Here is a 27,993-nt window from a genome sequence, read left to right on the forward strand (position 1 = left end):
CAAATTATTGCCACCTAATCTACAAGGTTTTTTTATAAGACGAGTGCAAGCTCATAACTTGAGAGGCTTTGGATATTTCTTATTGCCGAGAGCTCAAACCACTCGTAAATGTTTTTGTGTGTCTGTATGCGGAGTAAAACTATGGAACCAACTGGACTTACAACACAAGCAATGCCAAACTATTCACCGATTTAAACTATTATACAAACATGGGGTCTGGTTCAAATATAGAGATGAGGGTCTTTAATTTGACCTGCTGCTATACTCTGTCTCAAAGTGTTAAAATGTGCTCAATGTTTCCTTACCATTATTGCTATGTTGTCTATTACCATTATTGCTATGTCTATTACCATTGTTGGTATATTCATTATTCCTACATTGTTGATACAAATGATTGTTACAGTGTAATAATTATTGTTACCTGTGGTAATGCCACTATGATACAACATCTGTATTATAATCCTTGAACAAAGTGAGAGTGAAACTCATGTGAATAATCACTGAATGGAGAACTGGGGGTGGGATTAAATAAATTATCTTCTTCCCACTCCCTTTCAGGCAAAACTGGACAATAATGCACTATATTAATTTATATTATTATGTTTTGTCAACTTGTACGTCTTTGTCATTGCCTGAAATAAATAAATAAATGAAAAAAAATAAATAAAATGAAACTAATAGTTGACAATCAATGTCGCTTATAAAAATTATTCAAAAAAGGTTTACTATTGTTGACAAGTTGTCAAGTAAAATGTTTATTTATATAAATAATAATAATTAATAAAACATTTTTATTTATAGTAGCCTCTAAAAAAAAAAGTGCGGCTCCCCTTTAAGGTGGCAACGAATAGTTGACATAATCAATGTCGGTTATAAAAATTATTCAAAAAAGGTTTACTATTGTTGACAAGTTGGCAAATAAAATGTTTATTTATATAAATAATAATAATTAATAAAACATTTTTATTTATAGTAGCCTCTAAAGAAAAAAGTGCAGTTCCCCTTTAAGGTGGCAACGAATAGTTGACATAATGTCGGTTATAAAAATTATTCAAAAAAGGTTTACTATTGTTGACAAGTTGCCAAATAAAATGCTTATTTATATAAATAATAATAATTAATAAAACATTTTTATTTATAGTAGCCTCTAAAGAAAAAAGTGTAGTTCCCCTTTAAGGTGGCAACGAATAGTTGACATAATCAATGTCGGTTATAAAAATTATTCAAAAAAGGTTTACTATTGTTGACAAGTTGGCAAATAAAATGTTTATTTATATAAATAATAATAATTAATAAAACATTTTTATTTATAGTAGCCTCTAAAAAAAAAAGTGCGGTTCCCCTTTAAGGTGGCAACGAATAGTTGACATAATCAATGTCGGTTATAAAAATTATTCAAAAAAGGTTTACTATTGTTGACAAGTTGTCAAATAAAATGCTTATTTATATAAATAATAATTAATAAAACATTTGTATTTATAGTAGCCTCTAAAAAAAAAAAAGTGCAGTTCCCCTTTAAGGTGGCAACGAATAGTTGACATAATCAATGTCGGTTATAAAAATTATTCAAAAAAGGTTTACTATTGTTGACAAGTTGGCAAATAAAATGTTTATTTATATAAATAATAATAATTAATAAAACATTTTTATTTATAGTAGCCTCTAAAAAAAAAAGTGCGGTTCCCCTTTAAGGTGGCAACGAATAGTTGACATAATCAATGTCGGTTATAAAAATTATTCAAAAAAGGTTTACTATTGTTGACAAGTTGGCAAATGAAATGTTTATTTATATAAATAATAATAATTAACAAAACATTTTTATTTATAGTAGCCTCTAAAAAAAAAAGTGCGGTTCCCCTTTAAGGTGGCAACGAATAGTTGACATAATCAATGTCAGTTATAAAAATTATTCAAAAAAGGTTTACTATTGTTGACAAGTTGTCAAATAAAATGTTTATATAATAAATAATAATAATTAATAAAACATTTTTATTTATAGTAGCCTTTTTATTGGGACATTTCCAAGAGCTACAGGTTACAAAAAAAGATTTCTAAAAAATATCACTTTGGTAAAAAAAAAGAAAATAGAAACAAGCAGTTTAAGCTAAACAAAAAATTTAAAATGTTTAAAAGAAGGTGAATTGTGTATGTTTACATTGTTATTCCTTTAGGTAAAAAATGTTTGCGAAATAACCGTACTGAATACATTTATTTTTTGCACAACTTTGTTGAATAAAGTAAAACTATTTGTTTCTCAGAAATGTGTTATTTTTGTTACAATGCAATTTACTGTAACAGGTTTTTAAAACAAGTTAAAATCAAGTCGCAGGCTCAATGTCAAACTCAAATGTGTATGGCAGATTATATAAGCAATAATCGTTTGACTAGTCAAAAATAATAATCACTAAAATAATAATTAGTGCCAGCCCTAGTGACTACTACAGTTGAGTCAAACGGGTGTTATAACAGCGCCACCATGTTAAGTTAAAGTTAAAATACCAATGATTGTCACACACACACTAAGTGTGGTGAAATTTGTCCTCTGCATTTGACCCATCCCCTTGATCACCCCCTGGGAGGTGAGGGGAGCAGAGGGCAGCAGCGGTGCCGCGCCCGGGAATCATTTTTGGTGATTTAACCCCCAATTCCAACCCTTGATGCTGAGTGCCAAGCAGGTAGGTAATGGGTCCCATTTTTATAGTCTTTGGTATGAACTCACAACCTACCGATCTCAGGACGGACACTCTAACCACTAGGCCACTGAGTAGTGGTGTATTTGTCAGAAGAAGAATAGCGCAGGCAAGTAGGCAACACAGTGTATATGTTTTCACATATTTCTCCCCCTTACACAAATACATAGTCATGTGAAAAAATGAGTTATTATTATTATATTGTACCATGCTGCCATAGATTGTGGTTCTTCGAACGCAGAGCTCCTTGGTGAAAGCCACCATAGAAAAGGCTGCTGTCAGACCACCTTCAAACTCCATGTTGACAACCTGGATGAGTAACAGGGGATTATTGTTATTGAAGTAAGAACACTGATAGTTGTGTACTTAGATTTTATGATATGCCTTTCCTAGTGAGAAAATGTAACAACCAATAGTAAGTTTAGTAGCACCGGTGCTACTAAATGGACAAAAAATGTGTTGCACAGAAAAAAAAATTAGTAGCAATATGAAATGTCTCAAATGTCACAACTTAATTATTAACACTGAACGTACACATGTACACTCATACATATAAACACAATGTCATCTTAAAGCCTACTGTAACTCTAAATTTAACACAGAACATCCCTAAACTGTGCTAGCACTGTCGCTAACACGAGAGTAGGCCGCCACTTTCACATGGATCAACAGACTACGACGGTACCGCTGGCTTATACGGCGTCGGGTGGGCGCTACAAACTGAGTACAAATATTTTATTTCTTCATTTTTTCATGTTTCATTTGTTTTATACAATTATTTTAAATTTTGACAGTACCACGTAAGATATGTTTTAATTGCGGAAGCGGGTTTATTTAATGTTAAAGGCCTACTGAAAGCCACTACTACCGACCACGCAGTCTGATAGTTTATATATCAATGATAAAATCTTAACATTGCAACACATGCCAATACGGCCGGGTTAAATTATAAAGTGCAATTTTAAATTTCCCGCTAAACTTCCGGTTGAAAACGTCTTTGGATGATGACGTATGCGTGTGACGTAACCAGTGAAACAGAAGTATCGGTACCCCATTGAATCCAATACAAAATAGCTCTGTTTTCATCTCATAATTCCACAGTATTCTGGACATCTGTGTTGGTGAATCTTTTGCAATTTGTTTAATGAACAATGGAGACTGCAAAGAATAAAGTTGTAGGTGGGATCGGCGTATTAGCAGCGGACTACAGCAACACAACCAGGAAGACTTTGATTTGGATAGCAGACGCGCTAGCCGACGCTAGCCACCGACCGCACGGATGATCGTGGTGAAGTCCTTCGTCCTTCCGTCGATCGCTGGAACGCAGGTGAGCACGGGTGTTGATGAGCAGATGAGGGCTGGCTGGCGTGGGTGGAGCGCTAATGTTTTTATCATAGCTCTGTGAGGTCCCGTTATACTAAGTTAGCTTCAATGGCGTCGTTAGCAACAGCATTTTTAAGCTTCGCCAAGCTGGAAAGCATTAACCGTGTATTTACATGTCCCTGGTTTAATAGTATTGTTGATCTTCTGTCTATCCTTCCAGTCAGGGATTTATTTATTTTGTTTCTATATGCAGTTAAGCAGGATGCTATCACGTTAGCTCCGTAGCTAAAGTGTTTCGTCGATGTATTGTCGTGGAGATAAAAGTCACTGTGAATGTCCATTTCGCGTTTTCGACTCTCATTTTCAAGAGGATATAGTATCCGAGGTGGTTTAAAATACAAATCCGTGATCCACAATAGAAAAAGGAGAGAGTGTGGAATCCAATGAGCCAGCTTGTACCGAAGTTACGGTCAGAGCGAAAAAAGATATGTCTTGCACTGCATTCTAGTCCTTAACTCTAACGTTCCTCATCCACAAATCTTTCATCCTCGCTCAAATTAATGGGGTAATCGTCGCTTTCTCGGTCCGAATCGCTCTAGCTGCATTGAAAACAATAGGAAAATATGAGGACGCGATCAACTGACTACGTCACGCTACTTCCGGTAGGGGCAAGGCTTTTTTTTTATCAGATACCAAAAGTTGCGATCTTTATCGTCGTTGTTCTCTACTAAATCCTTTCAGCAAAAATATGGCAATATCGCAAAATGATCAAGTATGACACATAGAATGGATCTGCTATCCCCGTTTAAATAAAAAAAATTCATTTCAGTAGGCCTTTAATGAAATAGACAGTTTTGTCCACTGTTGAGGTGATTCAATGCGCAGTAGAGTGCAAGTGTGTTTCTGTATAGTATCTCCAGCCGTGTCCATGTGGTGACATAAATTACGGTATTTTGAGAGGGAAAGTCGAACTAAGTAGGACATCACCGAAGGCCTAGGTAAGAAACGCACGGCCTGCCACTGAATTTTACTATCAAACAAGACAAATGTTCCAAACTGCTAAATCACTTTTTTCAAATTTCCAGGACTAGCAAATGCAACATTAAAATCCAAGTAGCCACAGGAACTAGAATTTCTAACAGGTTTTTTCCCCTAGGACAAGATGACCAAAGCCAAGGAGTTAATGAATAAACGAGTATTTTCCAACCTGGTTACTGCAGACGTCGTTGTCACACTCATAGACACAGCGGCCATACGGACCAGTCTTCAGAGCCTCGGTTACGGTCTCGATGTCTGGGGCGGCACTGTGACATATGATGGACACTGGCCAGCCCGTGTAGCCCTAAAACAAACAAACAAACAAACACGTTATAAAAGCACAGTGGACAACGTAAACAACAGCGTGCTGACCTGCTTCACTGGGTTCAGGTAGATTTTGCTAGCAGAGTAAGGACAGGTGTCTTCTACTGAACAGTCCAGGCAGCGATTGGCAGCCCCTGTTGGCTGATGGGTTTTTGTTTTTGTTTTTTACCACACAAGACCACCAAAACGACAATTGTATTTACTTTGTAAGTAAAACGAAATACCTTGTGATTTTTACTAAAGTGGCTGACAAATCCAAACGACGTCACTTTCAAACACCTGCCGAAAAACAAAACGTGATGTCATCCTTTGTCTTGTGTTTGTGGCAAACAAAATATCACAATCAGAGATTTTTAGATTTTAGGCCATTCCTAGTTGTGATAGAGGTAAAAATGAGAAGCTACAACACTGCATGTTTCCTAGTTTGCCGTCAGAAAAAGTCCCAATTTTCTTCAACGCAACACTGCAGATAATAAATGGATACCACTTTTAACTGGAGGTAGACTGTTGCGATTTTTTGCCTAATCTTCCTGGCCAACAACTTCCCTCAGTACTGTACGTAATGTCTCACTTGCGCCCTCCAGCCCAGTGATGGATCAGGTCTATGTCATGACAGGATTTGGCCAGAAGAGAACAAGAGCTTTCGGCTTCATTCCTCCAGTTTCCGCGGACGTAAGAGTGAGCGAAGTGATTAGAACCAATCTGAAGGGGAAAAAAATGCATGTACAGTGAAATCATAATGGCAACAACTGGACCTTTGTGACTGTGAAGTTGGCCAGCCCACCTTGTCTCAAACCTTTGTGCGGCAAACATTTTTGTTTGTTTTTTTATGGTTTTTAAGTTAAGGTTTTATGGTATATTAAGAATGTAACGGTACACAAAAATTTGGGTTCGGTACGTACCTCGGTTTAGAGGTCACGGTTTGGTTCATTTTCGGTACAGTAAGAAAACCACAAAATATAAATGTTTTGGTTATTTATTTACCAAATTTGTAAACAATGGCTTTATCTTTTTAACATTGGGAACACTATAATAATTCTGCCCAAAAATAGAAATAGCTGTGTGTGATGGATGTGAGCCACCACTAAGCTGATCAGTGCAACAGCAGGCAGTCATGAATGCTAAGGATAATAATAACATACATCTGGTCAACATATAAAATAAAAACTAAATAAGATAAGGCTCAGAATGTTTTTTTAACAAAACCTTTCTACATATAAAGTGCTTTTTTTGATTGATTGAGACTTTTATTAGTAGATTGCACAGTACAGTACATATCCGTACAATTGACCACTAAATGGTAACACCCGAATAAGTTTTTCAACTTGTTTAAGTCGGGGTCCACGTTAATCAACATTAAACTGCCTCAAGTTGTTGCTCAGATTAAATAAAATGACAAAACTTTTCTTTTACATATAACAAGTGCAACATTAAACAGTTTCAAGTCAACTCAGCCTCAGATTAACTTTTCTTTTCCCCCCCAGCCTTTAACCCTGGTGACTTTCACTCAATCTTCATGTTTTTTGCCAGAAAAATCAGTTTATCCACATTGCCTGCAGAAAGAGCAGACCTGCTTGCAGTTACAATGTCTCCAGGTAGTCCCTGGCTAACTTGGCAGTAAAAAGATATATGGGCTCATTGTTCTTCCACCATAGAAGCGGGTCAAAATCTAGTTTTTAATGCAATATGGTCTTAAATCTGCTGCTATAAAAACACCAACGGCATTTGTTATTGCTTTAGCCCTGTCTGACTCGCCGAGGAGAGGCTGCTTGAATGCTGTGTTAGCAGGATGCTCGTCTTTCTCTTCGTTGAAGCGATGTTCACTCGGGGGTGGTGACGCTTCAAATGGGGTAGCATGTTTGACGTGTTGTCAGAAGCATACCCTACCGCTGCTGAACAATGTCGGCAAACCTTCGTCCTCCATTGTTGTACTGCACCGCGAAGCCGAAGTGTTCCCAAACGGGAGATCTTAACGAGGTAAGAGGGTCTTCCAGCTCTGGCTTTTACATGTTGTCGTAGCCCGGTCGCTGCTAGCATGCTGTGTGTTGTGCCTCGGTGTGCATTGTTTACACAACGTGCGGTACGTTACTTAATATGTCCGTGTGGAAACTCGTTCGGTACACCTCCGAACCGAACCGAATCCCCCGTACCGAAACGGTTCAATACAAATACACGTACCGTTACACCCTAATGGTATATAAATGTAGTAATTCATACCCAACCCTCTAACCATGTCAAAATCCCCCCCAAACGAGCTCCAAAAATATTTGGTCCAACTATTATAAATCTTAAATTACTACAAATTATGACTCATAACCATGCCCCACCCGGCAAGCCCGATTTGAAGCGAGATCAAATCATTCCTAAAATGTCCTCAAACCAGTCCCAATCGCTTTTGCTGCAAAACACTTGCAGTGTTTCCCACACATTCATTTATTTGTGGCGGCCCGCCACGAAAGAATTACATCCGCCACAAATAAATTTAAAAAAAATATATATATATATATATATATTTTTTTTTTTTTGTCCTGTCCAGCTTCTCAGGCAAATCATATAGTTGATGTAGATGCCCATATAGGCTGTTGAGATTTACTTTACAAAAGAGATGTGTGGGATACTTCTCTTGTTGCCTTATTTGTATTTGACCACTACTGTATTCTGTTTATTTGTTACTGACTGTGGCAGGACACCTCTGCCTCTGTTTCACTTTATGTTGCTGGTAAATAATATGGTTGTAGTAGTAGGCTAAAGTTAAATTATTTAGTATGCACTAATTAAAGGGGCAGAGCTTTAAGAGACATTTTAGCTTTTATATTTTATAAGATATATTTTTTGTAAGAACCACAATTAATAAATATATTTCAGTGAATAACTTATTGTTCAAATCTGTATATAAATATGTACATAAAGTGTTGTAATTATATTGTAAAATGGATAGATGGATGGATGGATTGGACGTTTAAAACAAAACTGTTATTAATTAGTAAGTATACATTCTTTGAGCCTTTTTAGAGAAAATCATATTGTAGTAAATTATGCAAATTGCTCGATGATGTCATGGTGACCACGCCCATAGCCACGCCCCCACCGCCACAGGTATCTTGGCAGTTTATGGGAAACACTGACTTGTGTAACTCTTACAGTTTCCAGGTTATTAACAAACTATGATTCATAACAAGCTCTATAAAACGTTAATAAATAAATGGTAAATACTTTTGTATAGTGCTTTTCTACCTTCAAGGGACTCAAAGAGCTTTGACACTATTTCTACATTCACCCATACACACACACATGGCGGGAGATGCGGTGGTAGAAGCCGGGGATCGAACCAGGAACCCTCAGGTTGCTGGCACGGCCACTCTCCCAAATGCGCCACGCCGTTTACGAGTGTCTGTGTTAGTCTTATTAACTTACAATGGCATTATTTTTGTATTGTTTCAGTTTCACAAATTCCTCAGTAAACTCACCATGACGTCACTGTGGATGTATTGAGTCTGTTAAGCTGATTGGAGAGCGAGCTTCCGTAGCTAGTGGGTCCATGACGATGACCTATGTTTTGTTTGATCAGCTATTTTACTGCCGTGCTCCAGGTTACTGCTCGGAAAACTATAACAGTTAGACCAATGATTTTTGCAGCAAAAACGTAGCAGAAACAAATGGGACAAGTTTGGGGAGATGTTGTCATAATTGGGGTCTAGTTATGATTAATAACATGTTAATTACATGTTAACGTAAAACAACTAAAAAAAATAATAATTAGACCAAAGGTTTTTGCAGCACAAACATAGCACAGACGACTACTACTGGTTTGAGGAGATTTAGACAAGGTGGGGGGACTGGTTCTGAATATTGAAACGTTAATAACTTCAAAACTATAATAGTCCAACCAAAAATGTATGCAGCAAAACATATGGGGGACAAGTTTGGAGGGATTTGGACAAGGTAGGTGTTTGGATGAAATCACAAGTCAGAAAATGTATTTTAGAAGAACTTAAAAACCGTAAAGGCACAAATGAAAATGTTTGCAGCACAAACGATTGGGACAAGTTTGGGGAGGTTTGGACAAGGGGGGTGGGGCAACATTACACAGGTGCAACCGCGTCGACACTCTTACCTGCTCCAAGTGCTGAATGTGGATCACGTCACCAATGACGCCGCTGTCTAACAGCTCCTGGAAAAATCATTAAATGGCATTTTAAAAAACTGTAATATGGCAGGAAAATGCACAATCGGACTTAAGGGAAGATGCAGCAGCTTGAGAAAAATCCAGAAAAACATTCAATGACTGGATTTTTTAAATTTCCTACATGGAGAGAGTGGGTGAGCAGAAAACTTCACATAATAGGTGAGGCCCCTACTGTACTGTATTACCTTAAATTCCGGACTATAAGCCAGTTTTCTAGCCGTCCATAGTATTTTTTACTTGTACAGATTCTTCATCACTCCAAGCAACGTTTGACAGTACAACTAAAACTGCTTATACTAATTAAACCGTCCCATGTGTGATGTCTGTAGAAGTGTTTCCATGCATATGTGCTATCATAATGTAATGAAGCTAGAGTTGTTAGCATTAGCTAATATGCTAACATGTTTACGAGTGTCTGTGTTAGTCCTATTAACTTACAATGGCATTATTTTTCCTATTGTTTCAGTTTCACAAATTCCTCTGTAAACTCACCAAGACGTCACCGTGGATTTATTGAGTCTGTTTAGCTGATTGGAGAGCGAGCTTCCGCAGCGAGTGGGTCCATGACGATGACCTAAGTTTTGTTTGATCATCTGTTTTACTGCCCTGTTACAGGTTACCGTTCGGAAACAATTAAGGTATGTAAAGAAACATTTACAAAATCTTACTGTGTAAGTAACTCATTTCACAACGTACATATCTGCGGCTTATAGTCCGGTGCAGCTAAAAGTATGGGAGAATATTTTTTCTCCTAAAATTTAATGGATGCGGCTTATATCGCAGTGTGCTCTATAGTCTGGAAAATACGGTATATCCTCTGAGAGGATGGTCACAGCGCCACACTTTTAAGAGACAGCCAAGTGCAAAGGCGAAGCTACCTTTATCTTGCAAATGGAGGGATGATACCGTAGAACATGACCCACGCACAGCATCACGCCGTTCTGAGAACACGTCTTCACGATCTCCAAGCAGTCCTCAACAGTTGTCTGCAGTAGAGTGGTCGTCAAAATGGGGAGGGACACAACAAAATAGAGTTAGCAGTGAGTGGCAATTTTGTCAAAGCGCCACCAGATGGCAAAGTTTTTTAAAGCTGAATATACAAACATTTAATAATGTAAATATTAGGCATGTAAGACTTTTTCACTTCCGATATGATTCCGATGTTGGAGTCTTGGGTGTTGACCGATACCGATATAATAATCCGATAAGGTATCAGTAGGAATCACAATACCTACTTTTATTTTGTAGTGTGGAAATTTCAAAAAAGGTAATCAAGTGAAATGAGTCAAGTAGAGAACAATGGTAGATATTGGAGCTTTTGTGAGCAACTGTGAATATCACAGCGAACATCTATAAGTAGAAAGGTTTTACACACAGCAAATAAGCGCGGAAATGGCATGAAAATACGTCCTTTTAAAAATGTATTCTTTGAAAAAATAATAATAATTTAAGCAAGTAAGCCCGGAGATAGCCTAAAAAACAAATGCAGAATGAAAGAATAGTGGTTTTTCAGTTCTCACTGTAAAGTGCTTCGAGTATCTCGAAAAGCACTAAATAAACCTAATCCATTATTATTATTATCATTGATTATTGTTATAAAATGTATTGTTTAAAAAAAAAAAAGTTTATGCAAAGCGAGTAAGTGCAGAGATCGCCTACAAAAAGTCTTATAAAAAAATTATTCTGAAAAGAATATATACAGTATAATAAATTACGTGCAGCAAGTAAGCGCGGAGATGGCCTAAAAATTGTTTTTAAAATGTATTCTTAAAAAATAATATTATATATACAGTATATATATATATATACAGTATATATATATATATATATATATATATACATACACATAAACACACACAGCAAGTAAGCGCATGGCCTAAAAAAAACTTTTAAAAAATGTATTCCTGAAAGAATAATAAATTACACGCAGCCTAAAAAATTTATTTAAAATTGTTTTTATTTTTTTTTATTTTTAAATACGCCCAGTAAGTAAGCGCAGTGAGGGCCTAAAAACGTATTAAAAATGTATTCCCAAAAATATAATATTAAGTTACGGCCTAAAAAGCTTATTTTTTAAAATGTATTCCTAAAAAAATTATAAATTACACACAGCAAGTAAGCACAGAAATGGCCTAAAAAACATATTTTAAAAAATTTATTCTAAAAAATATATATTATAAAACATTACCCAAAGTATGTAAGTGCGGAAATGGCCTAAAAAAAATGTGTTCTTAAAACAACAACAACAACAACAACAACAACAACAACAAAATTGTGAGTTGTGGTAAGATTCCCATCCCCAATAAGTAGTGCAGTATTTGTAAGCGCAATCACTCCAGGGGCGCCTCTAGGAATTTTTCAGAGGTGTGGCCAGATGGGGCCACTTTAAATCTTGGGCTGGCACACCGGGGGCCATATTTATCAAGCTTCTTAGAATTACTCCTAAGTCTGCTAAGAGTTGACTTAAGAGTAAATAAATGTATTCGCTGAAAGCTGCACGTAAAAGTTAGTTATCAAGCGTCTTACTCACACTTTCAGCGAAGTGTAGGACTGAATCTTAAAGGCCTACTGAAATGAATTTTTTTTATTTAAACGGGGATAGCAGATCTATTCTATGTGTCATACTTGATCATTTCGCGATATTGCCATATTTTTGCTGAAAGGATTTAGTATAGAACAACGACGATAAAGATTGCAACTTTTCGTATCTGATAAAAAAAGGCTTGCCCCTACCGGAAGTAGCGTGACGTAGTCAGTTGAACATATACGCAAAGTTCCCTATTGTTTACAATGATGGCCGCATGAAGTGAGAGAGATTCGGACCGAGAAAGCGACAATTTCCCCATTAATTTGAGCGAGGATGAAAGATTTGTGGATGAGTAGAGTGCAAGTGAAGGACTAGTGGGGAGTTGAAGCTATTCAGATAGGGAAGATGCTGTGAGAGCCGGGGGTGACCTGATATTCAGCTGGGAATGACTACAACAGTAAATAAACACAAGACATATATATACTCTATTAGCCACAACACAACCAGGCTTATATTTAATATGCCACAAATTAATCCTGCATAAAAACACCTGCGTGTTTGTTATGCTAGCTCCTATGCTAGCTCCTAGCTCCATAGAACACGCCAATACAATTCAAACACCTGATCAACACACACAATCACTCAGCCCAAAAGACCGTTCACCTAACCCAAGGTTCATAAAGCTCATATATTTTTAAAAAGTTACGTACGTGACGCGCACATACGGTCAAGCTATCAAATGTTTAGCAGCCAAGGCTGCATACTCACGGTACCTGATATTCAGCTGGGGATGACTAAAACAGTAAATAAACACAAGACATATATATACTCTATTAGCCACAACACAACCAGGCTTATATTTAATATGCCACAAATTAATCCTGCGTTTTTGTTATGCTAGCTCCTAGCTCCTCTGCTAGCTCCTAGCTCCATAGAACACGCCAATACAATTCAAACACCTGATCAACACACACAATCACTCAGCCCAAAAGACCGTTCACCTAACCCAAGGTTCATAAAGCTTATATATTTTTAAAAAGTTACGTACATACGCAAAAAAAAGTTGCGCACATACGGTCAAGCGATCAAATGTTTAGAAGCCAAAGCTGCATACTCACAGAAGCACGTCTGCGTCTTTGTCATCCAAATCAAAGTAATCCTGGTAAGAGTCTGTGTTGTCCCAGTTCTCTACAGGCGTCTGTGTATCGAAGTCAAAAGTCCTCCTGGTTAGAGTCTCTGTTATCCGAGTTCTTCCATCTTGACTGCATCTTTCGGGAATGTAAACAAAGAAGCGCCGGCTGTGTACTGTTGTTGCTGACTACGTTCGAAAAATACGCCCATTTCGCACCGACAACTTTCTTCTTTGCTTGCTCAGCTTCTTTCTCCATAATGCAATGAACATGATTGCAACAGATTCACGAACACAGATGTCCAGAATACTGTGGAATTATGAAATGAAAACAGAGCTTTTTCGTATTGGCTTCAATGTGGAAGGCATATCCGTGTTCCCCGGGTTACGTCACGCGCATACAGCATCCTCAGAGGCGTTTCGAACCGGAAGTTTAGCGGCAAATTTAAAATGTCACTTTATAAGTTAACCCGGCCGTATTGGCATGTGTTATAATGTTAAGATTTCATCATTGATATATAAACTATCAGACTGCGTGGTCGGTAGTAGTGGGTTTCAGTAGGCCTTTAAGTGTCACACTCAGAGCTGAATTACGACATTACTATGTGCCGTAAACGGAATTTTAGGTGACGTCATTTTTGGGTCCATAGAAATGACCAATCACGGAAGGGAATCCCTTGTCTAAGAATAAAGAAATATCTTAGAAATATTTAAGTGGACAATGAGAGTGTATATTTTGACAATAAACTACAAAATAATACAAAACAAACTAGTCCCTGCCCGCACTCACGCTACCGCTCCCTCTTTTCTCTCGCCCACACACTCACTGACGTCACTCACCTCACATGCTGTCACCTATTATAGGGCCACACACATACGCTACTCTCATAACATTTTCTTTCCAATTCATTAATTAGGCAATTAATTTGAAACTGGTGTGGGTGGCTCTATATATACTAGCCCACTGCAGCCACTTGCAGAAATCAAAAAGGAATCGAAAATTATTAAATCTGTGACAAAAATAATACCCGCTATGTCTAAACGATACCGTTTGATCAGCTGCTCGTCATCAAACAAAGCCAGGACATCCTTCCGCTCCCTGAACGTTCGCGCACGTCTCTCTCGCCTCAGTGCCATACCCCGCTGGCAACTCATAACCACTTAAGACACCTCTGAAGGTCTCTTAAATATCGTGGAGAGTAGGAGTGATTCTTAGACTTAAGAAAGTTGATAAATAGCTTTTATTCTTAAGTTTGAGAGTAGGACTAAATTTCGCAAATTCTCAGGACTTAAGTGTAAAATGGCACTCTAAGACGCTTGATAAATACGGCCCCAGAACTATAAGCCATCATTTCAGAATTTAACGTATTCTACTGTTGTAGGAAAGCGGCCTGTAGAAAACTAGCAGAAAGACTTAATGATACACCTACTCATGTACTTTGGTTTATGGTGTCGTCTTGTTTTACTAAAGAATATTGTTACTTATTTACTCACATGTAGTCTTTAACTTATTTTGAAATTGTTGCTGTCTGAGCGTGCAAAGGCGTCGGGGGGGGGGGGCAATGAATCACTCACAGCCATTGGTTTCTCCAGTAGAATATGGAAGCCTTTCTTTGCAAAGGCCACTGCCGGCTCCTGTGACATGCAAACATGTTAAAGTGCTGTTGAATAGGAAGGGTAAGTCCACATACTCTAGTTATTGTTTTTTACCTTATGAAGTTGGTCGGGCGTGCAAATCAAAACAGCGTCTGCACACTTGTCTCTTTGCACGAAAGTGTGCCAGTCTGCATTTTTAGAGGAGAAAGTGAGCATTATAAGTGAAAGAAGGAACAGCTATAAGTAAATCAGTTTGCTACCGGCTCACCTTCACACAGGTTCTCGTCTGCTATGTTGTACAGTTGTCGGAACTTGGTGCGGGCAAACTTGCTGGGATCAGCGACTCCGACGACCTGCAATCACAAACATGATGCGTACTGCAATACCCAAAACCAGTGAAGTTGGTACGTTGTGTAATTTAAAAAAATACTTAAAATTTGTAATTATCGAATTATAATTATTTCATTAGTTCATTATTTATTTAATGATTTAATAAACTAGCCATTTAAGTCATTATTTAAAGATGTATTTCATTTTGTCCCTCCTTATATAATAACGAGCCAGTCTTTTGAACGGCTCTTTGACGACCGTACATTTTATTCCTACTTATTATTTGTGTATTTTTTTTCTGTATTGGCAACGCACTCCTGGGCTACAAAGTTTCTTAGGTGAGTTATTTTATTTTTTATTAAACAACATGTTTACAACGAAAACACTACAAATATAAAATTATAGTCAATATTTCAGAATAATTCCCACCACTAGAGTAATATTGGTGTAGATTTAAATGACATCTTACATCTTATAACTGCTACCAGTAATTATTTCCTTGATTAAAAAAAAAAAAAACTACTGTATAATTATGGGGGGGGGGGGGGGGGGCAAATTAAGACTAAATTAAATAGATACATAAATATTTAAATAATTACTTATGGTGTCAATAATTATTTATAATTGGAGTTAAATACATAAACGTGTTATTGAATGTGTATTTTTTATATATATATATATAAAATTACATGTAATGAATTAATTTCATTACTGACACAGCTCTGTATTTACTTTTAAAAATGTATTTAATGTTGTCCCATTTGGCTCTCCATATGTAATAACAATTGATTGATTAATTGAAGCTTTTATTAGTAGATTGCAAAGTACAGTACATATTCCTTACAATTGACCACTAAATGGTAACACCCGAATAAGTTTTTCAACTTGTTTAAGTCGGGGTCCACGTAAATCTCGGCTCTTTGAAAGGAACCCCAAATCTAATAGATGATATTTAAAAGGCACACTTTAGTAAAAATCTGTAATTCATATACGGCTGACGTGATATTAACATGAAATATATGTAAGAGGGCATACCTGCACACGGTCCGGGTGGATGATTGCATAGCGGGAGTAAATGCTCCCTCGGCAGCCTGCTCCGACTACGATGATGCGGACAGGTGGACTCATGTTGACAACAACCTCTCACTGTCCAAAATGAACGTCCAAATGCCAAGGTAAGGTAAGGTAAGGTGTTACCGGGTCTATGGTTACCGGTATATGCCTTTGGACGATCGCTCGTTTCCGCACCTGCTGGTCAGCCCTGCTGAATGTTTTTAAAATACTCAAAGCCACGCCTACCTTGTGCTGCGTTCACGGCTCCTTCGAAATTTCAGCTATTGTTCTCGGGAGGTAAACATACATTTCTTAAGATCACAGGTTGCATACAAAAAGTGCAGGGTTGGTCCGTGTACATTCCGTTCATTCTAGTTCCAATTCTGAAACGTTTCCAATCAAATATTGCCAGAAAATTGGATTTTGTGCTGTTTTCCTTTCTCCAGATAAACACAAAAATCCACGTTATGTTCATCCAAAATGCAAGGTTATCTTTGTGATGACAAATTGAACCGGAAGCAGTATTTTACTTTTCGGTCCGTATACCTTCCGTTCATTCTAATTCAAATTTTTAAATGCAAATCAAAAAACACATTTCGGACCATTTTTTTCTATTTTCATTTCTGAAATAAAAGTTGGACAACTATTTAATGAGACTTTTTTTTTTTTAAACGCCTGCTGAACAAAGATGGTCCGTGTACCTTCTTTCATTCTATTTCCAATTCTAAAACGCAAATCAAAAAATAAAAGCAGGTTCGATTTTTATTATATATGACAGATTTTAAAACAAACAAAAAAGGGTTGATTTTCATTAAAATATGGCCATAACATTGGATTTTCTTCTGTTTTATTTTTATGGATTTAAATGTTTCCACATAAACACAAAGACTGAAAAAAATGTTTCATCCAACATGCAAAAATGCGTGTTTATCTGTGTGATGACACTTCCTGGTGCACAGCACTCCAAAATAAAAGCGTACATTATAACAAGTAAAGGCGCAATCACGTTATCATGTTCAACAATGTCGTTTTAAAAAAAGTGTCATTAAAAAGTTGTCCAAATTTTGTTTCACAAATGAAAATAGAAAAAATGGTCCGAAATTAGTTTTTTGATTTGCACCCCAAAAGGGACATGCGGTAGGAAAAGGGATGGATGGAAGGTACACGGACCTTAAACGCAAAGGAAAAGGTAAAATACTGCTTCCGGTTCAATTTGTCATCACACAGATAACCACGCATTTTTGCTTTTTGGATGAACATTTTTTTCGATTTTTGTGTTTAACTGGAAACATTGAAATCCATAAAAGGAAAACAGCACAAAATCCAAATTTATGGCAACATTTGAATGAACATCATCAACCTTTTGTTGTGTATTTTAAAATCTGCCATTTATAATAAAAATCGAAAAACGTCCCTCATTTTATTTTTGGATTTGGGTTTCAGAATTGGAAATAGAATGAACGAACACGGACCTACCTTAGTTGGTAACTTAAGGGTTTTGTTTAATTGAACGATTGTACACACAAACAATATATATTCACAATGTACAAACAAATTAAGGCACTTTTAGTACATTCCAATATTTTCAAATATCCACCAGGTTGAGCAAACATCGTCTTTATACAAACAAAACATGTAAAACAAATTAAAGTAAAAGACAATACAAATAGATAAAAATATACAAAATACAAACAATTGGGCAAATCTAACTCAACTTCAATTAGTCCAATAAAGGCATTCATTTCAGGGCTTTTGTACTTTTAACCATTTTCCAAGATTTAATTAATAATTTGAAATAATTGCCCCAATGTGAACAATTGGGTTTACTTTCAGAAATCGACATGTTTGTATGACAACATAAGCTTGCAACATAATAATATTAACACGCATTTCTAGGTTACTATCTTTTATAAATATACCAAATGTAATCTCTATCTTTCAACCAAACTCTGATCTCCTCCCAAAACAAATATACAGTATCACATCCCATGAGTAAATGATTCACATCCTCTGTGGCATTACAGATAAAACAATTGTCAATATTCCATTAATAATTTTGAATTGTATTTCTTTAACTTTAGGAATAACTGTATATGTAATATATCTTGTACCTATTTTCCCTAGAGTCTGTGACCTAAGTAGTCACCCTGAGAAGACACACTCCAGTACAGTACGTAGCGGTATGCAGTTAATAACGTTGGTTGCGACCCGCCATAAAATAAAGAAGAAGAAAACTCGGGCATTTCCGGCTCCCTTCGTCACAGCGACGATCACATGACGCAGCGCTCGGGTTAGCTACACACACCTGTGATGCTGGCTAACTAGCGCCGGACTCCGCGTTGTTCTTATCATATAAGCTAGAAAAGTGATACATGTTAGACTTTTTTATACCAATAAAACTGCTACAAGAAGTCAAAGGTTGGAATTGCGCTTTTTTTAAAGCTTTGTTTTCGCCAAGGACCTCCGAGCGAAGCTGTGCGCGTTAGCTAGCTAGCGCTGCCAAGTTAGTTGCCTTCCAAGCTGCGAGAAAGGAAAACAAGCATCGTCATGAATGTTGACGGCGTTAATCAGTCCGTCACCACCAGAGCTTCTTCTAATGTCACCACGTCTTCGACTGCGAGTAATTGTATCACAAATGACAACGCAACAACTAACGTCCCTTCAAACACCAGCAATGGTAATAATGCAGATTGTGTCTCAACCTAAGGCACATCTACCGGCTTGCTTGTGATGCATGTGTTTAATAATCAGGACAGCATACACAATTCTATTATTCTATATTGATCATTACTTAAACTGCCTTTCAGCTTCAACCTCCGCCGCCTTGGTGACGTCATCATCAGACTCCTCTGTCTCCAATGGAGTTTATGTTCCTGGAGGCATCACAAATGGAGACATAAAGCCCAACGTTTCCACAACCCCACTGGCTGACTTTGTCATGCAGCTGGAAGAGTACACACCTACGGTAAGAGTAACACACTGTCTAACACATGGGTGTCAAACTCAAAATTGGCCCGCCGTGTAATTTCACTTGGCCCTTGAGGCGATATCAAATTAACACTAGAGCTGGCCCGCCGATTATATACAGCGGCGGTGCTGCGGTAACACCGCATTCACCGCTAATTCTCATACTTGCCAACCCTCCCGGGAGACTCCCAAATTTCAGTGCCCCTCCCGAAAATCGTCACGTCCGCTTTTCATCCAGTCCAGCGAGTGCTGGCCCAGTCACATAATATGCTTCTGCACGCACACACAGGTGAATGCAACGCATACTTGATCAACAGCGATAGAGGTTACACTGAGGGTAGCCGTATAAACAACTATAACACTGTTAGAAATATACGCCACACTGTGAACCTACACCAAACAAGAATGACAAACACATTTCGGGAGAACATCCGCACCGTAACAGAACATAAACACAACAAAACAAATACCCAGAACCCTTTGCAGCACTAACTCTTCTGGGATGCTACAAGGTATGTGTGTGGGGGGGGGGTGTATTTTGTAGCGTTGCATTCACGTGTGTGTGCGTACAGAAGCCGCACATATCTTGTGACTGGGCCGGCACGTTGTTAGAATGGATGAAAAGCGGACGTGACGACAGCTCGTAGAGGACGTTAAAGGCAGTGCCTTTAAGGCACGCCCCCAAGACTGTGGTCCGGGTGGACTACGAGATATAATGACTGATGAACACCTTCGTACGATAATGAAGGTTGCCTCAGCTCAAAGCCTGAGCCCCAACATTAATGAACTAGCATCCAAGAAAAGATGCCAGGTATCTGGCTTGGGCACATCAGATTAGATCAGTGTGTTGCAAACTGAGCAGTTTAAAGTCCTGAATGGTTGGTTTATTCATTGTTATTTTATTTTCAAATGTATTAGCCTGTGGAAAAAGTTAATGTTGATATTTACCTCAGAAGGCTGCAAATAGAAAAGAGGCATTCAATTTTTATTTAAATTGTATTTGATTATTATTTGATATTTTTTAATTATTATTATTTGAAACTCGATTTTGCATGTCACTATATCAATCAATCAATCAATCAATCAATGTTTATTTATATAGCCCTAAATCACAAGTGTCTCAAAGGGCTGTACAAGCCACAACGACATCCTCGGTACAGAGCCCACATACGGGCAAGGAAAACTCACCCCAGTGGGACGTCAATGTGAATGACAATGAGAAACCTTGGAGAGGACCGCATATGGGGGGAACCCCCGCCCCCCCCCCCCCCCCCCCCCCCTCTAGGGGAGACCGAAAGCAATGGATGTGGAGTGGGTCTGACATAATATTGTGAAAGTCCAACACATCAGCGAAAGTCCAGTCCATGGTGGGGCCAACAGGAACCATCCCGAGCAGAGACGGGTCAGCAGCGTAGAGATGTCCCCATCCGATGAACAGGCTAGCGGTCCACCCCGGAGCAGAGTAGAAAAGAAAAGAAAAGAAACGGCAGATCAACTGGTCTAAAAAGGGAGTCTATTTAAAGGCTAGAGTATACAAATGAGTTTTAAGATGAGACTTAAAAGCTTCTACTGAGGTAGCATCTCTAACTTTTACCGGGAGGGCATTCCATAATATTGGAGCCCGAATAGAAAACGCTCTATAGCCCGCAGACTGTTTTTGGGCTCTGGGAATCACTAATAAGCCGGAGTTCTTTGAACGCAGATTTCTTGCCGGGACATATGGTACAATACAATCGGCAAGATAGGCAGGAGCTTGACCGTGTAGTATTTTATACGTAAGTAGTAAAACCTTAAAGTCGCATCTTAAGTGCACAGGAAGCCAGTGCAAGTGAGCCAGTATAGGCGTAATATGATCAAACTTTCTTGTTTTTGTCAAAAGTCTAGCAGCCGCATTTTGTACCATCTGTAATCTTTTAATGCTAGACATAGGGAGACCCGAAAATAAAACGTTACAGTAATCGAGACGAGATGTAACGAACGCATGGATAATGATCTCAGCGTCGCTTGTGGACAAAATGGAACGAATTTTAGCGATATTACGGAGATGAAAGAAGGCCGTTTTAGTAACACTCTTAATGTGTGACTCAAACGAGAGAGTTGGGTCGACCTGTTTCTGGTGAGGGCTGCCTTTTGTCTTTTATTTTGTTAATAACTTTTATGGACAGAATTTCTAGGCCGTGACCTTCAGCTCTTTTACTGGATCGGTTTGCATCTGAATGTGAGGTGACTGGGATGAGATTCAGCTCCTCCAAGTCATAGTCCATGATTTTTGCCCAGAAAAGGATGGAATACCATCCCAGAGTCAGGGTTGAGATCCTGCCACAAGTGGAAGAGTTTAATAGGCACCTTGGGGTCTTGTTCACGAGCGAGGTAATAGTGGATCGTGGGATTGACAGACAGGGTCCGTTGTTCTATAAATAGCCTCGTCCATGTCCTCCTTGATCTGCACGGAGAACAAAACAAAAACAGAAAAGTTAAAACACAAGACCAAATTAATCATTTATTAAAGTAAAAATGTCCAAATAACATGCAAATGTATACAAAAACAGCGATAACTAATATCTGTACATTGATGCACACATTTACAATATTTCACTATTCCGGCCACATATTCCGGCGACATGAGTAAGTCAAATTCTTGCGGTCTAAAAAAGTAAATTAAACCTGCTCAGTGGCCTTGTGGTTAGAGTGTCCGCCCTGAGATTGGTAGGTTGTGAGTTCAAACCCCCGCCGAGTCATACCAAAGACTATAAAAATGGGACCCTCTACCTCCCTGCTTGGCACTCAGATTTCAAGGGTTGGAATTGGGGGTTAAATCACCAAAAGGATTCCAGAGCGCGGCCACCGGTGCTGCTCACTGCTCACCTCACCTCCCAGGGTGTGAGGAACAAGGGGATGGGTCAAATGCAGAGGGTAATTTCACCACACCTAGTGTGTGTGTGACTATCAGTGACACTTTAAAGGCCTACTGAAATGAATTTTTTTTATTTAAACGGGGATAGCAGATCTATTCTATGTGTCATACTTAATCATTTCGCGATATTGCCATATTTTTGCTGAAAGGATTTAGTATAGAACAACGACGATAAAGATTGCAACTTTTGGTATCTGATAAAAAAAAAGGCTTGCCCCTACCGGAAGTAGCGTGACGTAGTCAGTTGAACATATACGCAAAGTTCCCTATTGTTTACAATGATGGCCGCATGAAGTGAGAGAGATTCGGACCGAGAAAGCGACAATTTCCCCATTAATTTGAGCGAGGATGAAAGATTTGTGGATGAGTAAAGTGCAAGTGAAGGACTAGTGGGGAGTTGAAGCTATTCAGATAGGGAAGATGCTGTGAGAGCCGGGGGTGACCTGATATTCAGCTGGGAATGACTACAACAGTAAATAAACACAAGACATATATATACTCTATTAGCCACAACACAACCAGGCTTATATTTAATATGCCACAAATTAATCCTGCATAAAAACACCTGCGTGTTTGTTACGCTAGCTCCTAGCTCCTCTGCTAGCTCCTAGCTCCATAGAACACGCCAATACAATTCAAACACCTGATCAACACACACAATCACTCAGCCCAAAAGACCGTTCACCTAACCCAAGGTTCATAAAGCTTATATATTTTTAAAAAGTTACGTACGTGACGCGCACATACGGTCAAGCTATCAAATGTTTAGCAGCCAAGGCTGCATACTCACGGTACCTGATATTCAGCTGGGAATGACTACAACAGTAAATAAACACAAGACATATATATATACTCTATTAGCCACAACACAACCAGGCTTATATTTAATATGCCACAAATTAATCCTGCATAAAAACACCTGCGTGTTTGTTACGCTAGCTCCTAGCTCCTCTGCTAGCTCCTAGCTCCATAGAACACGCCAATACAATTCAAACACCTGATCAACACACACAATCACTCAGCCCAAAAGACCGTTCACCTAACCCAAGGTTCATAAAGCTTATATATTTTAAAAAAGTTACGTACATACGCAAAAAAAAGTTGCGCACATATGGTCAAGCGATCAAATGTTTAGAAGCCAAAGCTGCATACTCAAAGTAGCACGTCTGCGTCTTTGTCATCCAAATCAAAGTAATCCTGGTAAGAGTCTGTGTTGTCCCAGTTCTCTACAGGCGTCTGTGTATCGAAGTCAAAAGTCCTCCTGGTTAGAGTCTCTATTATCCGAGTTCTTCCATCTTGACTGCATCTTTCGGGAATGTAAACAAAGAAGCGCCGGCTGTGTACTGTTGTTGCTGACTACGTTCGAAAAATACGTCCATTTCGCACCGACAACTTTCTTCTTTGCTTGCTCAGCTTCCTTCTCCATAATGCAATGAACATGATTGCAACAGATTCACGAACACAGATGTCCAGAATACTGTGGAATTATGAAATGAAAACAGAGCTTTTTCGTATTGGCTTCAATGTGGAAGGCATACACGTGTTCGCCGGGCTACGTCACGCGCATACGTCATCCTCAGAGGCGTTTCGAACCGGAAGTTTAGCGGCAAATTTAAAATGTCACTTTATAAGTTAACCCGGCCGTATTGGCATGTGTTATAATGTTAAGATTTCATCATTGATATATAAACTATCAGACTGCGTGGTCGGTAGTAGTGGGTTTCAGTAGGCCTTTAACTTTTTAAAAAGATGAAGGTTTTACTTTCAAACGTTGGAAAAAAGTTCCGGGCACCAAGCTGTCTGCAGTGGCCGGACACAGGGCTCTTCCTCGGGGAAAAACAGGAACAGGTCACACGACATTCTGATAGTCAAGGTCTCATATTTTAATATAAATGTACATCACTACTGACATCCCAGCTTGACATGTCTGCTTTTACCTGTTTTAAAATAATAAATAAAGCATTACATTTTAAAGTTGCTCTTTCCGTTCCGCATAGTGCCGCCATGTTGAAAATACTTTTCAGAGTTGTGAGCGCAAAGGATCTCGGGTTATGAAGGGACGTGACGTGTACATGGATGCACACTTTCGGCTTATGGGAGAAAAGGACACATTTGTCGGCTGGATTCGAAGGACACTTGGAACTTATTTTAATTGGGACCACCTTCGCGCACCGCGATGACGTCAGCACCCCACAAATGCGCGCTGCGGAGGATGCAGCCGCCGAATTGAGACACAGCTATTATGGATTTCCTCATTAAGAAACAACACATACCTGCAGGAGATACTGTAGCCATCTATGAAGATGTACAATTTGCTACTGGTTCAGCTTTTGGTGGATGTCTTGCATCTATGGAAACATTTACAATAAAAAATATTTGAAGGTTTGCAACTTTACTCTGTACATACTAGTTGTAATTCTGCAGTGACCATTGATTTTTGTTGTCAGATTCCTGATGCAGTGACGGGTTACTACCTGAACCGGGCTGGTTTCGAAGCTTCTGATCCAAGAATGTAAGTCTTCTGTGTTTAAGCTTCAGTGTGCAACAGCAGTATGAGTCAATCCAGGGGAAGGTGAAAGACAAGAATAATGTGATTTTGTAATGTTTATACATGCTCCTGCACTGCATTTTGCTAAGTATTAAAATAGCCGAAGAATAGAAAGCATAGCAGAAAAGTACTTTGCCTAAGTTGTTCCGACAAATTTAGAAGCCTACAATCGTCCAACATGACTGAAGTACTTTTTTGTATTTCTTTAGAATCCGTCTGATCTCCCTTGCCTCTCAGAAGTTCATCTCAGACATTGCCAACGACGCACTGCAGTACTGTAAAATGAAAGGAACTGCGTCGGGAAGCTCAAGGAGCAAGACAAAGGTTTTTCATTATTGATTTTTTTTTCATTAGCTTTTCCTTATTTTATTCTATACTGAACAAAAATATAAATGCAACACTTTTGTTTTTGCTCACATTTTTCATGAGTTGAACTCATAGATGTAAAGCTTTTACTATACACACAAAAGACCTATTCCTCAAATATTGTTCACAAATTTGTCTAAATCTGTGTTAGTGAGCATTTCTTCTTCGTGAATATAATCCATCCCACCTCACACAGATGCTGATTAAACAGCATGATTATTGCACAGGTGTGTCTTAGGCTTCCCCCAATAAAAGGCCACTCTGAAATGTTCAGGTTTCCTTTATTGAGGTCTGGGGGGGTTCAGAAAAGCAGTCAGTATCTGGTGTGACCACCATTTGCCTCGCGCAGTGCAACGCATCTCCTTCGCATAGATTTGATCAGGTTAGTGATTGTGGTCTGTGGAATGTTGGTCCACTCCTCTTCAATGGCTTTGCGAAGTTGCTGGATATTGGCAGGAACCGGAACACGCAGTCGTATACGGCGATCCACAGCATCCCAAACATGCTCAGTGGGTGACATGTCCGGTGAGTGTGCTGGCCATGCAAGAACTGAGATGTATTCCGCTTCCAGGAATTGTGTACAGATCCTTGCAACACAGGGCCGTGCATTGTCATGCTGCAACATGAGATGATGTTCTCGGGAGAATGGCAAAAACAATGGGCCTCAGGATCTCGTCACGGTATCTCTGTGCATTCAAAATGCCATCAATAAAATGCACTTGCGTTTGTTATCCATAAGATACGCCTGCCCATACCATAACACCCCCCACCATGGGCCACTTCATTCATCCATGAAGAGAACACCTCTCCAACGTGCCAGGTGCCATCGAATGTGAGCATTTGCCCACCCACATTTTTTACGATGACAAACTGCAGTCAGGTCGAGACCCAGATGAGGACGGTGAGCATGTAGATGAACTTCCCTGAGACGGTTTCTCACAGGTTGTGCAGAAATTATTTGGTTATGCAAACTAATTGTTGCTGCAATTGTGGTTTGTCTCAGACGATTATGGAGGTGCACCTGCTGGAAGTGGCGATCTGTGATTACATGTGGTCTGCAGTTATGAGGCCGGTTGGATGTACTGCCAAATTCTCTGAAACGCCTATGTAGACGGCGTATGGTCGATAAATGAACATTCAATTCACGGGCAACAGCTCTGGTGGACATTCCTGCAGTCAGCATGCCAACAGCACATTCCTTCAAAACATGCGAAATCTCTGGCATTGTGCTGTGTAAAAACACTGCACATTTCAGAGTGGCCTTTTATTGTGGGCAGCCTAAGGCACACCTGTGCAATAATCATACTGTTTAATCAGCATCTTGATATGCCACACTTGTGAGGTGGGATGCATTATCTTGGCAAAGAAGAAATGCTCACTAACACAGATTTGGGAACAATATTTGAGGGGAGAAGGTCTTTTGTGTGTATACAGGGTGATTCTAAAAGAATACGTCAAAATCGTCACGCATTTATTCAGTTCTAAAGCCTTGTAATAGACAGATCCCCGGACCTAACTGTGTGTGACTTTTTTCTGTGGGGGTATGTTAAAGATAAAGTTTATGTTCCACCGTTGCCTGCAAATATCGATGACATTAAGGCGGAATAGCTCGGTTGGTAGAGCGGCCGTACCAGCAACTTGAGGGTTGCAGGTTCGATCCCCGCTTCCGCCATCCTAGTCACTGCTGTTGTGTCCTTGGGCAAGACACTTTACCCACCTGCTCCCAGTGCCACCCACACTGGTTTAAATGTAACTTAGATATTGGGTTTCACAATGTAAAGCGCTTTGAGTCACTTGAGAAAAAAAGCGCTATATAAAATGTAATTCACTTCACTTCACATTAAGGATCAAATAACCGCAGCAATCAACACAGTGAATCCTGGGGCGCGTTTGGGAGGAATTGTCATATCGTCTTGACGTTGTCCATGCTGCCGGTGGTGGCCATATTGAGCACTTGTAAATCATGAAATAAATACTTGAAGTTATGTACAACACATGTGTTCAAGATCGGTTTTCTATTTTTTATTTTTGAAATATCGTGATGATTTTGGCGTATTCTGTTTGAATCACCCTGGAGTAAAAGTTTTAGCTCTTTGAGTTCAACTCACTAAAAATGGGAGCAAAAACGAAAGTGTTGTGTTTATATTTTTGTTTAGTGTAATTTGGTGTAATGTAACTCACATTTTTTCCTGTTTATCCCCAGGATAAGAAGTACACTCTGACCATGGAAGATCTGGGTCCTGCTCTTTCAGAATACGGCATCAATGTCAAGAAGCCGTATTACTTCACATAGAACTGCAGTGTCTTGCTTTATCTTTATTACATTTGACATCACAGTGATTTGATGCAGCTTTGACTTTTTTGTTGGTGGTGGCACCTTTTGAGTTTTGTTTATTTGTAAATGTACATTTTATTGTTAAAATAAAACCCTTAAAATAACTTTGGGTGTCTTGGATTTTGGAAGTTAGTATTTCTGATTCAATTCAATTTATGGGCCAATACCACAAATTGTGTCTTTCGCGCGTTGTAATTCTCTCAAAATAAACTTACCTTCCAAATCTGGCAATGCACATGTTGAACTACTAAAAATGTATTTTGTGCACAAGTTTCCTGAGCTCATGAATCATTTCAGTGGCAGGACTGAAAGTAACCGGAGGGATTTTTTGTAGCATACAATTAGGAATATATTCATTTAACATTTTTTGTCCCAAAAGCACACATGAGATGGCGTGAAATATAACCACATTTTATTTATTGTATTTACATGTTGACACAAGCATGTTAAAGTGATCAAACAAAATACACAGTCTTTTAAAAACATCAACAAATATTTCAAGGTATACTGAAATTTTTGAACACCCACCCTCGTCATTCCCACTGCCAGCAGATTGATCTGAATGATGCAACTTTGTGTGGACAGTGTGACTTATGGAATATTCCACTTTTTTAGAAAGGGTAATTATGTGTTACGGTAACATGACTGAGTGAAAACCTGGGGACTT

General features: G+C 38.7%; 2 protein-coding genes across 2 annotated transcripts in view; one reads left to right on the forward strand and one right to left on the reverse strand.

Moving 5' to 3' along the window:
* zgc:154075 (uncharacterized protein LOC556929 homolog) overlaps positions 1–16,664 on the reverse strand; it is a 28,201-nt gene extending 11,537 nt beyond the window's left edge. The window contains exons 1-12 of the mRNA XM_062052261.1: positions 16,443–16,664; positions 16,179–16,289; positions 15,082–15,166; positions 14,928–15,001; positions 14,793–14,852; positions 10,440–10,547; positions 9,490–9,546; positions 5,947–6,077; positions 5,600–5,654; positions 5,424–5,516; positions 5,221–5,355; positions 2,898–2,999 (exon numbers count right to left, since the gene is read on the reverse strand). Of these exons, the coding sequence (XP_061908245.1) occupies positions 2,898–2,999; positions 5,221–5,355; positions 5,424–5,516; positions 5,600–5,654; positions 5,947–6,077; positions 9,490–9,546; positions 10,440–10,547; positions 14,793–14,852; positions 14,928–15,001; positions 15,082–15,166; positions 16,179–16,271 (993 nt within the window). The 5' untranslated portion in view covers positions 16,272–16,289; positions 16,443–16,664. The remainder of the gene's footprint in view (positions 1–2,897; positions 3,000–5,220; positions 5,356–5,423; positions 5,517–5,599; positions 5,655–5,946; positions 6,078–9,489; positions 9,547–10,439; positions 10,548–14,792; positions 14,853–14,927; positions 15,002–15,081; positions 15,167–16,178; positions 16,290–16,442) is intronic.
* Positions 16,665–18,435: 1,771 nt separating this feature from the next.
* On the forward strand, positions 18,436–27,430 carry taf10 (TAF10 RNA polymerase II, TATA box binding protein (TBP)-associated factor). Its single transcript, XM_062052262.1, has 5 exons — positions 18,436–18,873; positions 19,004–19,161; positions 24,525–24,589; positions 24,835–24,949; positions 27,195–27,430. Exons 1-5 carry the CDS (start codon positions 18,744–18,746, stop codon positions 27,282–27,284), a joined length of 558 nt encoding a protein of 185 aa, XP_061908246.1. The 5' UTR covers positions 18,436–18,743; the 3' UTR covers positions 27,285–27,430.
* Positions 27,431–27,993: the final 563 nt, after the last annotated feature.

Source organism: Entelurus aequoreus, linkage group LG07 (genome assembly GCF_033978785.1).
Source record: "Entelurus aequoreus isolate RoL-2023_Sb linkage group LG07, RoL_Eaeq_v1.1, whole genome shotgun sequence".
Classification (NCBI taxonomy): Eukaryota; Metazoa; Chordata; class Actinopteri; order Syngnathiformes; family Syngnathidae; genus Entelurus; species Entelurus aequoreus.

Excerpts from the sequence above, each read along its gene's own strand:
- taf10 (XM_062052262.1), top strand. The coding sequence starts at position 18,744 with ATGAATGTTGACGGCGTTAATCAGTCCGTCACCACCAGAGCTTCTTCT. Across the intron at positions 18,874-19,003 it reads CCCTTCAAACACCAGCAATG|CTTCAACCTCCGCCGCCTTG; the intron begins GTAATAATGCAG and ends ACTGCCTTTCAG. Across the intron at positions 24,590-24,834 it reads GAAGCTTCTGATCCAAGAAT|AATCCGTCTGATCTCCCTTG; the intron begins GTAAGTCTTCTG and ends GTATTTCTTTAG.